At 36.0% G+C, this 16868-nt stretch overlaps 1 protein-coding gene across 1 annotated transcript; it reads left to right on the top strand.

The window, feature by feature from the left end:
- Positions 1 to 3855: 3855 nt before the first annotated feature.
- On the top strand, positions 3856 to 13682 carry LOC110883167 (G-type lectin S-receptor-like serine/threonine-protein kinase SD1-29). The gene is made up of 7 exons (XM_022130993.2): positions 3856 to 4239; positions 8871 to 9724; positions 10715 to 10875; positions 10957 to 11161; positions 12045 to 12276; positions 12838 to 12973; positions 13229 to 13682. The coding sequence occupies exons 1-7, from the start codon at positions 3869 to 3871 to the stop codon at positions 13514 to 13516; spliced, it is 2247 nt and encodes a 748-aa protein (XP_021986685.1). The 5' UTR covers positions 3856 to 3868; the 3' UTR covers positions 13517 to 13682.
- The last annotated feature ends 3186 nt before the right edge of the window (positions 13683 to 16868 follow it).

Genomic DNA, 16868 nt, shown 5'->3' with positions numbered 1-16868 from the left:
ACGAGTCGTAATTTCGGCAAAAATGCGTATTCTTGCGTATTTTGTAACCAAACTACTTTTAGGTATCAAAACCGTTTGTTTTGATATCAAACCTGTTTTCTAAGTTCGTTAAACATGTTTTAACATGTTGAGCTCGTCACTTTAGGTTTAGTGTTTATATAGGGTCGTAAGGTAAGCGATCTAATCAATCACTTATACTTCAAACCCAACCCGTTTAGTCAATTTTTAGGATCCGACCAAACACAATAGGTGACCATAGTTGTATAGAGAATAACCTTTCGAGGTTATACCTTATGGTCACTTCATTTATGTAGTTGTATGATAGGTAGTTTATATGCCTTAGGAAAATTACTAAAATACCATTTTCCTGCATAATTGATATTTAAGCATATGTAACCCAAACTTTTGTCATTTAACTAATTATGCAACATAATTAAGTATGTTAGGGCATAGAATACTTGTCGTAGGACTAGTTAGACGGTCCGAACGCGTTTTACGTGAGCGACGCGTTAAAGTAGCGCAAGCTACCTAAACGGGTCATAATGGGTCGTAAGCACTTAGGTTAGGTTTCCTTTTAGTATGTAGGCCTGAGTTCCCACACTCATTTGGTTTACGAGACCTCATCATATCCGATCTTCCGTTTTAGGTCCGGTTTATTTATGTAGTTACCTATATTAGGTGCCGTTTAATTCCGTGCTCCCTCTAGCTTGCTTGGTTGTTGCTCAAGACTTCTAAGCACCCTCAAGTGAGTACATAGTCCCCTCTTTTACTGTTTTCAATGTTTTGGGGTGAAGCATGTGTACCTATCTGTTATTTTCATGATTTCAAAGTATACTTGATTATACGTGTTAGTACTTATCTTTTGACAAACTGAATGACTATTTATGTTTTAAACATTGAATTTTTCAAAGATTATAAAATTAATTGTTGGAATAGTACTTATTTTTGTTCACCGGACCGGTTGGTAGTATGATATAGCGCTATAGGATTTGACACCCCATTCCTGTTGTCATGGAATGTCTGAAACCAATTTATTTCTCCATCCAAATAGGGATTGCCTTCGTGGTATTCCTATAGTCTCAAAGGTGTAGTTTGATGCACTAGGTCTGAATGAATTCTTAAATCACACTTTATTGTATATCTTGATATACTCCTAAAAGTATAGTTTGATATACTCTCATGTGTGGTATTGTACAAAACCAACATATATTTTATTAAAACCCAAAGCATATTTTGATATGTTATTTATGAAATCCAAAGCATATTTTGATATGTTATTTATAAAATCCAAAGCATATTTTGATATGTTATAAACCAAAGTATACTTTTGATATACTACTGAAAACTATTATTTTGACAACTAAAGTATATTTAATATACTATCTGTTTGACTATTTTGGAATTGAAATATATTTTAATATATTACTTATTCGACTTTCTTAAAACCAAGGTATATTTTCAAATATACTATGAACCTTTTTATCAAAATATTATTTTTCCAACAATATATAAACAAACTCATTTTACCTAATTATTTATTTATACATCTTTCTTTATTATCATCTGTTTTCTTATCGATTTTTATATGATTTACAAAACAAAAACATTTTACAAGAATCATGACTACTTTTATTAAACATTTTCTTCAAACTTATAAGTCATGAATCCTAAGTACAATAAAACCTATGTATCTCACAGTCATTTTTATGCTGACGTACCTATTTTTACACATGTTTCAGGTGCTGCTTTGTGTTGATTGTTGATACATGCTACACTTAGGATGGACTCGTGTCTTAGCGACTTTAAAATTTGAAAGACAATATTTGTATATATCTGATTTGTAATAGAACAATGAATTCAATGATTTAATAAAATGAAATTATTTATTCCGTTGTTGTGAAACAATGATTCTGTTACAACACTCCCCGACATTTTCGCCACGTTTTGTTGTTTTACGTGGTCGGGGTGTGACAAATCAGCTGCGATTTGGAGGTTGTTTGAGAGTGTTTTAGTGTTGTAAAAGTGGTAGGGAGGCTGGTTATAAGTGGTATTTATAGGGGGAAGGATTAGGGTTAAGTTGGGTTGGCATTTAATACAAGTAGGTGAGAGTTTAAGCAATAAAAAAGAGAAATAATTCAGCAATATATGGCTGAATTGCAAGGGCTGTTTGGCAGCTTATATATATTTTTTTTTGTTGTTTAAATGATGTAAAATGTATAAATAAGATGTATTTTATATATGGTTACATGTCCTACAATGTCTAGTGTGTATTGAACATGTATCAAGGTCTAAAGGTATATTAAACATGAATTAAAGTAAGAGTAAAAAAGAATATGTTATGCATAAGTATGTGTAACAAACCAACATAACAAGTATGTACGACATGTGACTTGAGGTATCAAATAAGTGTAAAGAGCATGAATTTGCGTCTTGCAAAATGTGACCAAATGTTTGTTTAAGAATCACGAACACATGGAAGTTGTTTGCGAGTTAATCTTCTTAAGTATGCATTAAGTATAAACAACATGAATTTCATATAAAAGATCATTTTTTTTAGTACAACCGAAGTCTTGGATTAACAATGGCTTGAAATGAATTACGATTACAAAGGAGACGGATTTCCGAAAGTAGAAATATACGACAAGTTTTCTAATTAGGGAAAGTGCGGAAAGCAGGGCGTTACAGTGTCAATCGCCCAACATCAAAACAGAATCTATTTCTTTCAAGAAAAACAAACTTTCGTGTCTATATTAACAGGATTTTAAGATTTTTCATCACTACAGCTAAACAACTTGGTGTATGTCCTCCATCTCTTGTGACGACATACAAGTTCCATTAGAATAACTCAAGCGTTTCTTTAGAAGAAGGCGTCGAGCAAGAGTCCACCAAGTAGCCAATATCCCTATCTAAACCCCACCCATTGAGGACCAACGTACATTAAAGGACTTCTTAAAGCCAGACATTGGTAATTTTGGAGCCGCCATAAACCCGCCAAATGTTTATTCAAACAGCTTTGAGCTTAGACCACCACGTATCCAAATTCTTCAAAATTCCTCCACTTTTCATGGCCTTCCCGATGAAAACCCCCGCATAAACTTCTTGGAAATATGTGATACCTTCCAAATCAATGGAGCCTTCCAAATTATGTTTAGTGAGCCCAATACTCATTTGATTTTAAATAATAATAATAATAATAATAATAATAATAATAATAATAATAATAATAATAATAATAATAATAATAGAACAGGATACATGAATTCTCAGAGACTCAGAGACGCCACTGCTAAAGTGTGCAAAATAGGCACCTTTGGTGTGCAAAAAAGTTAAAAATAACAACGGTCAAATATTGCCAAACGGTCAAAAAATGAAACGGCTCTCTCACTTTTCAACGCGTGATCTTCTCAACGCCTTTATTTTACCACGCGTGATACGGGTGGTGGCGGCGGTGTTGTGCTCGAGCTCAACGCATGGTGGGACGTCCATAACGGACCGCCCCACTCCCCTTAGTATTTGCTATGGTCTGGGTTTGCAGTTTTGTTTTTTGTTTGTTTACGAGGTCGAGATCCATTATGGGGGAAATACAAAATAGGTCAACTATATCATAATTCCGTATAAAACTCCAAGTTGACTAGTTCATCACTTTTGAATGTCAATAGTCAACCCGGGATCTGCGTCTCTATTAAGGACATTAGATTGTTTTCACACTACGATATGTATATCTATAACTCTGACCACACATTTGGTGATACGATCAGATTCTGTCAGATAGTTTTCACACTATGATATGTATATCTATAACTATATATATATGATCATACATTTGGTGATACGATCCAGACTCTAATACTAGTTCATACTTGTAACTATGTTCCTTCCTACCAGTCACGCTGTTGAATCCTCGTCATATTCGCCACCACCGTGCCAGCAGTTTACCTTTTCTCAGATTGAACTCGCGACCCGAGGCTTTGATGAGTCATTGGTGATCGGACGTGGGGGGTTTGGCAGAGTTTATAGAGGAACCATCACAAGTGGGGCAACTCTTTTGGATGCTGCAATTAAGCGGCTGGAGTCAACTTCTAACCAAGGAGCAGTAGAATTTTGGGCTGAAATTGAGATGCTCTCAAACTTAAGGCACTCCCATTTGGTATCTTTAATTGGTTACTGCAATGAGGGGAAAGAAATGATTCTTGTATATTGGAATGAATTTATTGAGAGAGAGGCCGAAAGTTTCTTATTGTTCTTAATTGAATTGGTGAAAGATAAATGATACATATCGGTTCTATATATACATCAGATAACTATTAATAACTACCCCTAACTTAGGCTAATAATAATAATAATAATAGTAACAGTATAACCTATGATATATATATCTAATACGGCCTAATAATATTATGATCTAGCTTAATAAGAATGTCCGTCTAATACCCTCCCGTAAGCTAGATCATCGTCATTGTTGATTCTTCAGATGTGCTCATCTTTGAACTGTAACAATTCCTTTAGACGTGAAAACATTTTAAGCTGCAGCGCCTTAGTGAGTATATCTGCAACTTGATTTCCGGTGGGGCAGAAACGAACTTCTATATCATTGTTCTTGATCAAGTCTCGGATGAAATGATACTTGATCCTTATATGTTTGCTTTTGCCATGAAACATAGGATCTTTGGCCAAACATATTGTGGATTTATTATCACAATGAATGATCACAGGACCATTTACTTCTTCATGTAGCTCGTTTAGGATCCCTTTGAGCCAGAGTGCTTGACAGCCAGCTAAGGAGAGAGCAATATACTCTGCTTCTGTTGATGATAACGCCACAACCTTTTGTTTTTTCGATTGCCATGCTATTGTTCCTGTTCCCAGTTGAAATACATACCCGGATGTGCTTTTACTGTCGTCGATATTCCCTGCATAATCGCTGTCACTGTAACCGATTAGCTCTCCTTTGCCTCCCTTTGAATATACTAATCCTTGATCTAGTGTTCCCTTTATATATCTAAGTATTCTTTTCCCAGCTTCCCAATGACTTCGCTTTGGTTGTTCCATGAATTGACTTATCTTATTTACAGCAAACATTATATCCGGTCTAGTATTGGTTAAGTACATAAGACTCCCAACCAATCTCCTGTATAAATTAGGTTCTACTTCGTCATCTGGATCTTGTTTTGTCAAACGTAAACCATATTCCATGGGAGTTGAAATTCCTGAGCACTTCATCATGTTGAATTTACTTAGTAGGCTCTTTGCATATTGTTGTTGGGTTAGAATGATATTCCCGTTATCGAACGAGACTTCCATTCCCAGAAAGTAGTGTAGGATTCCCATATCAGTCATTTCAAACTCCTTTTTCATTAATTTCTTAAAGGATTCAATACTAGATAATGAATCACTTGCAATAATAAGATCATCTACATATAGGCAAATGATTATCTTTTCCTCTTTTGACATTTTGGTGAATAGAGTGTGTTCATAAGTGCACCTTTTGAATCCATGAGTGGCAAAATATCCTTCTATTCTACTATACCATGCTCTCGGAGCTTGTTTTAAACCATATAAGGCCTTTTTTAACTTACACACCTTTCTTTCCTGACCCTTAATCACATATCCTTCCGGTTGTTCGATGAATACCTGTTCCTTTAAATATCCATTTAAGAAGGCTGTTTTTACGTCCATTTGATGCAAATGCCATCCATGGTGTGCTGCTAATGCTAAAACAAGTCGAACCGTATCAAACCTGATGACTGGTGCAAAGACATCTTGATAGTCTATTCCGTATTTCTGATTGTAACCTTTCACGACTAATCTTGCTTTGTGTTTGCTGATCTGTCCATGTTCATCATACTTAGTTTTATATATCCATTTGACACCAATTGGTGTTTGGTTCAAAGGTGGATCCACTAGTTCCCATGTGTCATTCTTTATAATTGATTCCATTTCTCTATCCATGGCATCTTGCCAAATTGTTTCTTTGCTTGCTTCAACATAGGTCGTTGGATCCGTATCTGTATATAACACAAAATTCACTACTCCGCTAGTATTCCCTTGATCTTTCCTGTAGAGTTCTCTTACTTGTGTTTCAGTTAATTCTGTTGTATCTTGATATACTTGAGTTATCGGTTTAGTTCTAATAACTTCATTCTCAGAGTCTGATGAAGTACCATTGTCTTCATTATTTCCTGTTTCTTCAGCATCTGCCGGACTTTCATAGTCATTCCCCGGTATTTCAACTTCTACGTTAGTATGTTGAACATTATCTTCATCATTTGGTGTTGGAAGATCGATTTGATCATCTACAGCTACGGCTACATCATCGTCTTCTCCACTTGTGTTTTTTATTTCTATCCGAAGCCCTCCATCATTTTCTTTAATTGTTGCCCAATGTTGATTTTCGCTGAAGATCACATCTCTACTTATTATCATCTTGTGTGTTATTGGGTTGAATAACTTGTATCCCTTGCTGTGTTCACTATATCCAACAAATATAGCCCGCTCAGTTTTATCATCTAACTTGGAGCGATGTTGTTTGGGGATATGAACATATGCAATGCAGCCAAATACCCGCAGATGATCTACATTGGGTTTTTTCCCACTCCACGCTTCTTGTGGAGTCAATTTTGGCACACTCTTGGTGGTTGCCCGATTTAACAGATAGGTGGCACAGGCCACTGCTTCGGCCCAATATGTATTCGGTAGCTCTTTCATTTTTAACATGCTTCTGCTTAATTCCATTAAAGTTCTATTTTTTCTCTCGGCTACTCCGTTTTGCTGGGGTGTGTAACTTGTCGTAAGTTGATGATGTATTCCATTATTCTTAAGAAAATTTTGAAATTCATGTCCGCAGTATTCTCCTCCTCTATCTGTTCTTATGCCCTTTATCTTGCGTTCTATCTGATTCTCTACTAATTGTTTGAAAATCTTAAAGTAATGTAATGCATCAGATTTGAGTTTTAGAAAATATACCCAAGTCTTTCTTGAGAAGTCATCTATAAATGTGATAAAGTACTTGCAACCTCCAATCGATGGTGTGTTCATAGGTCCACATATATCCGAGTGAACCAATTGTAGTGGTTCACTTGCTCGCCATTTAGCTTTCTTGGAGAATGGTTTTCTAGCATGCTTGCCGAAAACACATCCCTCACATACGTGTTCAGATTTGTTGATCTTCGGTAGCCCATTAACTGTTCCATTCTTCCCCATATCGTGTAAGGTTTCAAGATTTAAGTGACCATATCTTCTATGCCATAATGTTGAGTTGTCTTGAGTAGTCATATTGCATACTCTTGGTATCACATCATGATTCAGATTTAGTGGATACATCTTGTTACCGGTCATCTTCACTACACCGATACAACGTCCGGACGAGTCATGAATCACACATCCTTTGTCATTGAAACATACATCATAACCTTTTTGTACTAGTTGTCCAACACTTAAGAGATTGTGTTTAAGACCTGCTACATAGAATACATTTGGTATTCGCTTTTCATGCCCTTTAATCTTAACATTTACATCACCGCATCCGAGAACGTCTAACCTTTTGTCATCACCGGTCCGAACTTCACGTCTTTCTGAATTATTTAGATTTACAAATAAATCTTTGTTGCCGGTCATATGGTTACTACAACCACTATCAAGATACCAACAGTCGTTCTTGACAACTTCTTCCGTATTAAAGATCATAAACATCGTGTCCTCGGTTTCATCTTCAGCGTCATCTTTATGCATTAGTACATTGTTTGAGCGTTCTCCTTCTTCACGCTTATTACAGAATCTTGCCGTGTGCCCTAACCGTTGGCAATTATAACACCTGATCATTCTGTTGAATTTGCCCTTACCTTTCCCTCGTCCCCTTTCGGAGTTATCAAATCTAGAAAATCTAGATTTATCATATCCGTTACTATGGACTTGGAAAGCCTGTTCCACCGACGTGTTATCATCATATTGCCGTAATCTTAATTCATGCGATTGAAGGATACCTAACAATTCTTCGGTGGAAATTGTGTTTAAATCCTTCGACTCTTCAATCGCTACCACAACCGATTCATATTTCCTAGTCAGACTTCTTAAAATCTTTTCAACAACGCGTTGTTCTTCTAATCGTTCATCATTCATACGTAACTGATTTACTATTATTGTAATTCGATTAACATAATCTTCAACGGTTTCAGTTTCCTTCATTCGTAAACTGTCAAATTCACATCTTAGGGTTTGGAGTCTTACCGTTTTAACCCGATTTTCGCCCCTGTAGGCTTTGTGTAATACTTCCCACGCGTCTTTTGATTTTCTACATGTCGCTATGCGTTCGAACACTGTCTCGTTCACTGCCTGGAATATAATATGCAGTGCTTTCTTGTCCCTTTTTATCTTTTCTTTGTAAATATTCTGTTCATTTTCTGGCGCCCCTGTCGCAATTTCTGTATATCCTTCCTCTACAATCGTCCACAAGTCTTGTGATTCCAGTAAAACCTTCATCTGTATGTGCCAATGGTAGTAATTTTGTCCCAGTAATTTTGGAGTCTGGGTTTGAATTCCACCATTAGATGCTGCGTTTGTCGTCATTTGATGTGATTGTATGGATATATATCGTTGATATTGATATTCAGTTTCGGATCGGTGGCTCTGATACCACTATATTGGAATGAATTTATTGAGAGAGAGGCCGAAAGTTTCTTATTGTTCTTAATTGAATTGGTGAAAGATAAATGATACATATCGGTTCTATATATACATCAGATAACTATTAATAACTACCCCTAACTTAGGCTAATAATAATAATAATAATAGTAACAGTATAACCTATGATATATATATCTAATACGGCCTAATAATATTATGATCTAGCTTAATAAGAATGTCCGTCTAATAGAGGAACCATCACAAGTGGGGCAACTCTTTTGGATGCTGCAATTAAGCGGCTGGAGTCAACTTCTAACCAAGGAGCAGTAGAATTTTGGGCTGAAATTGAGATGCTCTCAAACTTAAGGCACTCCCATTTGGTATCTTTAATTGGTTACTGCAATGAGGGGAAAGAAATGATTCTTGTATACGAATATATGCCCAATGGAACTCTTGAAGATCGGCTCCACAAACGTCGAGCACCTCTAACTTGGGTGCGAAGACTTAAGATATGCATAGGTGCTGCTCGCGGTTTAGATTACTTGCACACTAGGACGGGTATTATGCACGGAGTTATACATCGCGACGTTAAGAGCTCAAATATATTGTTAGACGACAATTGGGTAGCTAAGATTTCAGACTTTGGGTTGTCCAAAATTGTTCCAAGGAATCAACCATCTACTTACGTTAGCACTTTTGTGAAGGGGACGTTTGGGTATCTAGATCCAGATTACTTTCAAACAGGTAGGCTGACTCGAAAGTCCGATGTGTATGCGTTTGGGGTGGTGCTGTTTGAAGTCTTATGTGGGAAACAAGCAGTGGATAGAAGTATTGATGAGGAACAATGGGGTTTGGCAACATGGGCTCAAGACTCCATTGAGGAAGGAAGGCTAGAGCAAATTGTTGATTCTAATTTAAGGGGGAGAATATTCCCTAAATGTTTAAAGGAGTTTGCACTACTTGCTGAGCGGTGTCTGCATGGCCGTCCTAAGCAACGCCCTACCATGACCGAGGTTGTGGAGGGTCTTGAGTCTATCCTAGTCTTACAAGAGAAAACCGACAGTACATGGGTACCGACATTTCTCTTTCCCTCCAATCACAAAAGTATGTTTTCTTTAGATTGTCTGTGTTTAATTTACCTCTAGATATCACAGAAGTATTAGCGAAGAAAAGCAATAGTATATTCAGTTAAATTCTAAATATTGGCAAGATGCTTGGGTCAGGTGGGTTTGGATGGGTAACAGGTTTATACAGTTTTTGTTGAAGGCGGTAACCTTTTGTCTGGTTGGAAAGGTGCTGGGCTGGGTGTCAGTTGGCCCAAAAAACAACTTTTCTTATAGCTAATAAATAAGTTACACCGTAATTTTGATTAAAAACAATATTTTAACAATTAATAACTTAGGTTTATTAATAACGAACTCTCAATTCATTTGACCCGTTCCCCGTTTTGCTCTATATATTTTTTACTAAGACATGCTTAAGATATACAAAACCCGAATTGATCCATTCCTTAAGTAAAGGTTGAAATTGCCACCTTGAGACCATGCGTAGTGGGGGGTTTTGGGGGCGTTTTTCCCCCTAAAAACGCCTCACAACGCCCTTTTTCCACCCCTGGGACATTTTTTTCAAACAAATTGCTTTTGGCGTGCTTTTTTCCACGCCTTCCTTTTGTTTGTCCAATCACCCTTGATCTTCCTTTTGTTTGTCCAATCACCCTTGATCTTCCTTTTGTTTGTCCAATAAGATTTATTGATGGTTTTTTTTTTATTTAATTTTATTACATCTCTTTTAACATAATGCCCCACAATGCCCACATCCTCACTACACCCATTTTAGAAAACGCCCCATAATGCCCCATTGCTGACTGGGTTGTCACATGGCGCAAAACGCCCAAGGGTAGGGGCATTACCACTGCACATGGTCTGATGTGGAATGATTTAGCTGATCATTGTTGTAACTGTAGAAAAGTAAGTCACCTTATGGTCTATCCAAGGAGTGTTTTGAATATTCAAGTTTTTATGACTGAACTCAAAACAAAGACAGCTTCTTCTAGATTCTGTCATCTTCATTTCTAGTTATTTGTTTAACTTGCAGTTGGAAGTACACGTTTAAAATCCTTGGATATATACCTCTACAGTGTTGGAGGTGAAGACCGATTAGTACAGCGGTTTGATTTTGATACCATCGTTTATGCAACTGAAAATTTTTCTGAAGCTAATAAGATTTTGTCCTGCACGTACGAGTCCATGTACAAGGTATCCAAATTACATATATACTTCCACGTTTGAAAGGTGTAAACCGTTATATGTTAGAAACTCCTTGATTTCTCTTCTCAGGGGCGGCTACAAAATGGACAAGATATAACAATCACTCAATATTCCTATGCCAGAACATACGAAGAATGTATGAATGAAGCATCAATGCTTGTAAAGTTTGAACATGAAAATGCGATTCAGCTGCTTGGGTATTGTATTCACAGAAGAAAGATGTACCTCCTCTATGACTTTGCACCTTATGCTACTCTGGACGGCTTGATTTTTGGTAAAATATATATATATATATATATATATATATATATATATATATATATATATATATATATATATATATATAGGACAAAGATCCGTTAGGAACCACCCTTTATTGCGAGAACCGCGAGAACCAGTGTGAACACAAACAGTAATACCTAAAAAAATCTAAAAAACACCCAAAAAAATTTTTTTTTATTTTTTTACTATTTTTTATATAAAAATCGCTACTTTTAGTATCCAAAAAAAAAAATTTTTTTTTAAAAAAAAAAAATTTTTTTTTTTTTTGGGCTACTAAAAGTAGCGATTTGAACATAAAAAATAGTAAAAAAATAAAAAAATAAATTTTAGATTTTTTTTTGATTTTTTAGATTTTTTAGGTTTTTTGGGGGGTTTAGTTTTTAGCATTTTAGCTTGGGGGGGGGGGGGGTGGGGGGGTTAGGTTTTTTTTAGGTTTTTTGAGGGTTTTAGTTTTTAGCATTTAGCTTGGAGGGGGGGGGGGGTTAGGTTTTTTTTTTGGGGGGGGGGGTGGGGGGGTTTAGGTTTTTGGGGGGTGGGGGTTAGGTTTTTTTTAGGGTTTTTTTAGGTTTTTTTTAGCTATTTTAGCTTGTGTTCACATTGGTTCTCGCGGTTCTCGCAATAAAGGTGGTTCTCGCATGAACCTTACCCTATATATATATATATTTAGAATTAGCACGTCTTAGTTAAGGTTATTAAGTGCCTGGTTCAACAGAGGACACCAACTCTTGGGAACTCCTGATAGAGTTTGATAACACGCACAACGCAATTAGTCTTGTTATCTGACTTTTATTCTACAGTCATCATACTTTTTGAAGTTATATTATTTTGTTAAATCAAATTCTGACAAATATCTGATTTGTCATTTGTGTTTGTAGATCCTCAGTGTAATCTTCTGGACTGGAATACGCGGTACAAAATAATTTTAGGTGTAGCTAGGGTACTTGTATACCTTCATAATCATGCTCCCATTCAGATCATACATCGTGATGTGGAACCTTCAAACATTCTTTTGGATGAAAGTTTTGACCCCAAACTGTCGGGTTTTGGGTTAGCAACCGCGATCAACAAGACTGACAGCATTCATGTTGATCAGATTTGTGGGACTTAGTAAGTACATTATAATTCACTTAAGAACTGCCATTTTTATCTCATGCTCATATGTTGAAGTCTTTAAGATATTTTGTAAGGAATCCATTGCATCTAACTAAGGAGTCTCTTATTGTGGACATTCACAAGTGTAGTTACTACAATTAGTGAAGGAAAATTGCATTTCAGATTAGAGTTTTCTATATGTATGCATGTATATATATATATATACATATATATATATATATATATATATATATATATATATATATATATATATATATATATATATATATATATATATATATCGGGTTGGGTTCATTTCAGAACTCTCAATAATTGCAGAACTTTTAGAACTCCTAATAAACAATCATTTTATAAATATATTTTTATATATAGGGCACTCTTATCATTTATTATATATGTTTTTATGGTTACATACATGTTAAGAGTAGTTTACATATGTGTAATAGTCAAATTATATATATGTGTACTAACTTATTACATATATGTAAAAAATACTAGTTCACATTTTGATAATTTGTATTGTTGACCATGGTTAATACCTGGTACATGTGACAGCGGATACATGGCACCTGAATATGCAATTCATGGGTTTCTGTCAGCCAAGGCAGATGTCTTTAGTTTCGGTGTGCTGGTTTTGGAAATTGTAACTGGGAAAAGGTCAACAGACGTGGGCGGAAGTGTTAAAAGATATGCAAGTATGATTAGATTTATGATGTTACACTTATGCTTGTATGTTCTATATTTCAAAAAGTAGATTCATTTCTACTTCTTTAATCAAGCATGTCACTTCCTAAGCACATACTTCACATGGATTCTAATATCTATGAATAACTGCATTCCTTTCAACTAACAACATACTTTTTAATGGGAATTCATTTTGTCGTTCTTGGATCATTTTCTTTTGTATGTCACAATTATAACTTATATACATATATAATTGTTGTAGGTTAAGAGAAATTGGGTGGAAGGAACATTGTCAAATATAATTGATCCCAGAATTCATGTTGATTTAATCTTGATGACAAAATTCATGGAGGTTGGGTTGTTATGTGTTCAAAGAAATGCAGCGGTTAGGCCAACAATGGAGGAAGTTGTTGACATGCTGGTTGGCACCGCATCTTTAACTCTCCGTGTGTCAGAAATGCGAGCAAGGAGGAGTCTACAGCGCACTGAAGCTGAAGATAGTGATACCGGTGAAGTTGAAGAATTTATATCAGAGTTATGCCCAAGATAATGCATTGAAGTGATACAAAGTGACTAGTGTTATTTCTAGTTTAACACGTTTTATTTTTTTTTTCTTGGAAGCAAGTGGCAAACCATATATGGTTAAGGCCCTCATATTCATGATCTTCCAACAATATGTTTTGTCAATGTTGACATCTTTACATGTATGGTTAAAGCCCTCATATTCATGATTCAAACTGTTGACCGATTTCAAACTGCTGGACAGGAATTAATCTGCAGTAGGAGCTTATCTGGGCTTTATGTCAAACGGGATTTGTTGTCATCATAAACCAGACTAGCCCCATGCAGGGAATATTTTTTGTACATTGTTTTTAGGTCTCTTAAGTTGATTTGGGTTATATATGAGCCCATTTGTTTGCAACGCTGTCTTTTGTATACTGCAAGTTTAATGCTTGAATTACAAGATAAAAAGTTCACAATCAACTCCACTTTTCAATTACACGGTTTCCCCCTTGTGGGCTTGTTGGGTTTACTCTTGATGGGTTCGGGTCAACGGGTACGGGCCGGATCTGAACTGGGTCAGATATAAATGGTTTGAAAGATTGTTGGAGGAGTTAATTACTGTTTTCGTCCCTGTGGTTTGTCAAAAATCACTATTTCAGTCCATTAGTTTAAAAATTGCGATTTCAGTCCCTGTGGTTTCACTTTCGTAACCATTTCAGTCCACCTCGTAACCATTTCAGTCCCTGTACTTGCAGAATAAATGGATTGAAATGGTTACGAAAGTGAAACCACAGGGACTGAAATGGTTACGAAAGTGACATCATAGGAACTGAAATCGCAATTTTTAAAGTAATGGACTTAAATAGTGATTTTTGACAAACCACAGGGACGAAAACAGTAATTAACTCTTGTTGGAGATTTAGCCATGGATTGACCGAGTTTGATGCAAGTGAAGTTGGGTTGTTGCTTGAAAGCAGGAGATCATGGTTTTATTTCATGCATGTGTTTTTTTAATTAGAGTAAACTGCTATTTTGGTCCCTAAGGTTTGGTCACTTTTGCCACTTTAGTCCAAAACTTAAACTTTTTGCATCTGGGTCTCTGTGGTTTCAGTTTTATTGCCATTTTGGTCCAAAAATAAAATCAGGTCATATTTGTTTTATAAAATCCTGCAATTTTGTCCTTTTTCTCAGGGGCAAATCAGGTCATATTTCTTATAAATTCTGGTATTTATTTATAAAAAAGAAATGACCATTTTCCCCTTAATGAAAATGACAAAATAGCAGGATTTTATAAGACAAATATGACCTGATTTCATCTTTGGACCAAAATGGCAATAAAACTGAAACCACAGGGACCCATATGCAAAAGGTTTGAGTTTTGGACTAAAGTGGAATAAGTAACCAAACCACAGGGACCAAAATGGCAATTTACTCTTTTAATTGTTATAAATGTAGGAGTAGTCAGTAGGTTTATTTGTACCCTCTTTGAAATAATAGTAGAAAGTTTTCCTCCATTTTTTATCTCTGCACATTCACGTGAGTTTTGTGTGTATATTGAGAGTGTTGAGAGGGGCCTGAACCAACAGGGCTTAGGGGTAGTGCTTTCACCATGAGTTAAACTGTTTTAGAGGCTGTTTCGGGCAAAGTTACCAAACACGAGAAAGCGTGTCTTGATAACCAGCACGTGTTTATCCCATTAGCTTTTAATACTTTTCGTTTTCGTGCGTCAGAGGCTGTGGATCTACTTAGTCGAGTTTAAAGGTTCGTGGATAGTAATTTTATGACCCCAAGATCTATGGATGTATCTTTTAAAAGACTTAATTTTGCTATTAAAAAAGGGGTAGCAGCACAGGTTGTTGCCCATTTACCTTCTATCTCAATGTAATTTCTATTTGAAAACGTCATGGTAAGTTTAATACATAATTGATTATGTTGGGTTAATCGGGTTTGTTTACGGGTCACGCGGTTCGTTTATGGGTTACGGGTCGGCACGTTATCGGTTACGGTTCACATGTGGTGTGTTGTCGCATGAATGGTTTACGTACATGAATTGAAGACTAACGTTTTGTGTTTTACATTTATGGATTATATTAAAATAGTTAAGTTATAATTGGTATTTGCTTTGACCGAAATATTTGGATGTATCCGTTGAGGTGGAAGAGTGGGTATACCATTTCTTTAGGAACTTAGGTAATTTTAGTGGTTTTCATGTAACCACGTTTCTTTTGTAAGTAAGGCTATTTATAGCCCCTTTTGTCTCAGAATAGAAGTAACCCTTTTCATATTCAACAGAAGCTTTCCTTTACTGCAAACTTTCTACTTCATATATTACATACATACATACATACGTGAGTTTTATAAAGAGTGCGTATTTTTGTGGGTCCTGAACCAACAGATTACACGGTTTTACTAACCAACAAAATTTTGACTCACAGACAGACATGTTCTTGGCTCTAGTGACTGTGACAACAACTCAAGGATGATTTTAATGTCAGTACTCATTATTATATATGATGACTTGCTAATTTAATTATAGTTCTTTTGTGGTCTTTTCCAACAGTCAACAACCTAATTTTATGAGGTCTCTTGAACCATTGGGTGTATATATTTAGTAGCACAGTAGCACTAGTGCAGTCGATCGTTTGATCTGTCAAGAGCCAAGTAAAAGTAATAATGTAGCTTATCTGTTACTATTCAGGTAATAACGATGTTACATCTGATTTAGGTTCAGGTTTTAATGTTGGAAACACTGAAATGTTCTTGAAGCTGAACCAGATGTGAAACCTTTTGCAAGTATAGGGCCCATGATGGAAAGTTGGACCATTGTTTAGAATATGAAGGATCTTTTCTCTGATGATAATGGGATGATACAAAAGCCTATATATAGGCATACAAATTACACTTTAGGCACCTCTATAATAAATAACTAGTCAATATAAAGATGAAAGTATTTATTATCTAACATCCCCCGCAAGCTAAACGGTGGAGGACCAATGCAAAGCATATCACGAAACGCACAGAATTGAGAACTTGGAAGACTTTTGATGAAGATGTCAGCCACCTGAAGCTTGGTTGGAACAAACTTAGTGATCAGTTTCCCTGCATCGACTAGTTCACGTAAGAAATGACAATCAAGATCAATATGCTTTGCCCTCTTGTGTGACACAGGATTCTGAGTAAGAAAAAGTGCACTTTGATTGTCACATAGTATAGTTGGACGTTCCTGCGGTAGAGCATGCAACTCTTGTAAAAGATGGGTTATCCAAACAATTTCCGCGGCAATGTTGGCCATAGCCCGATATTCGGATTCACAACTGGAGCGAGCGATAGTTGGTTGCTTTTTGGCACTCCAAGAAATAAGATTACCCCCCAAGAATATAAAGTATCCGTAAGTAGAA

The sequence above is a fragment of the Helianthus annuus genome, chromosome 10, assembly GCF_002127325.2.
Source record: "Helianthus annuus cultivar XRQ/B chromosome 10, HanXRQr2.0-SUNRISE, whole genome shotgun sequence".
In the NCBI taxonomy this organism is placed as follows: domain Eukaryota; kingdom Viridiplantae; phylum Streptophyta; class Magnoliopsida; order Asterales; family Asteraceae; genus Helianthus; species Helianthus annuus.
Note: the sequence above shows the minus strand (reverse complement) of the source record. Positions and strands in the feature narration are given on the sequence as shown.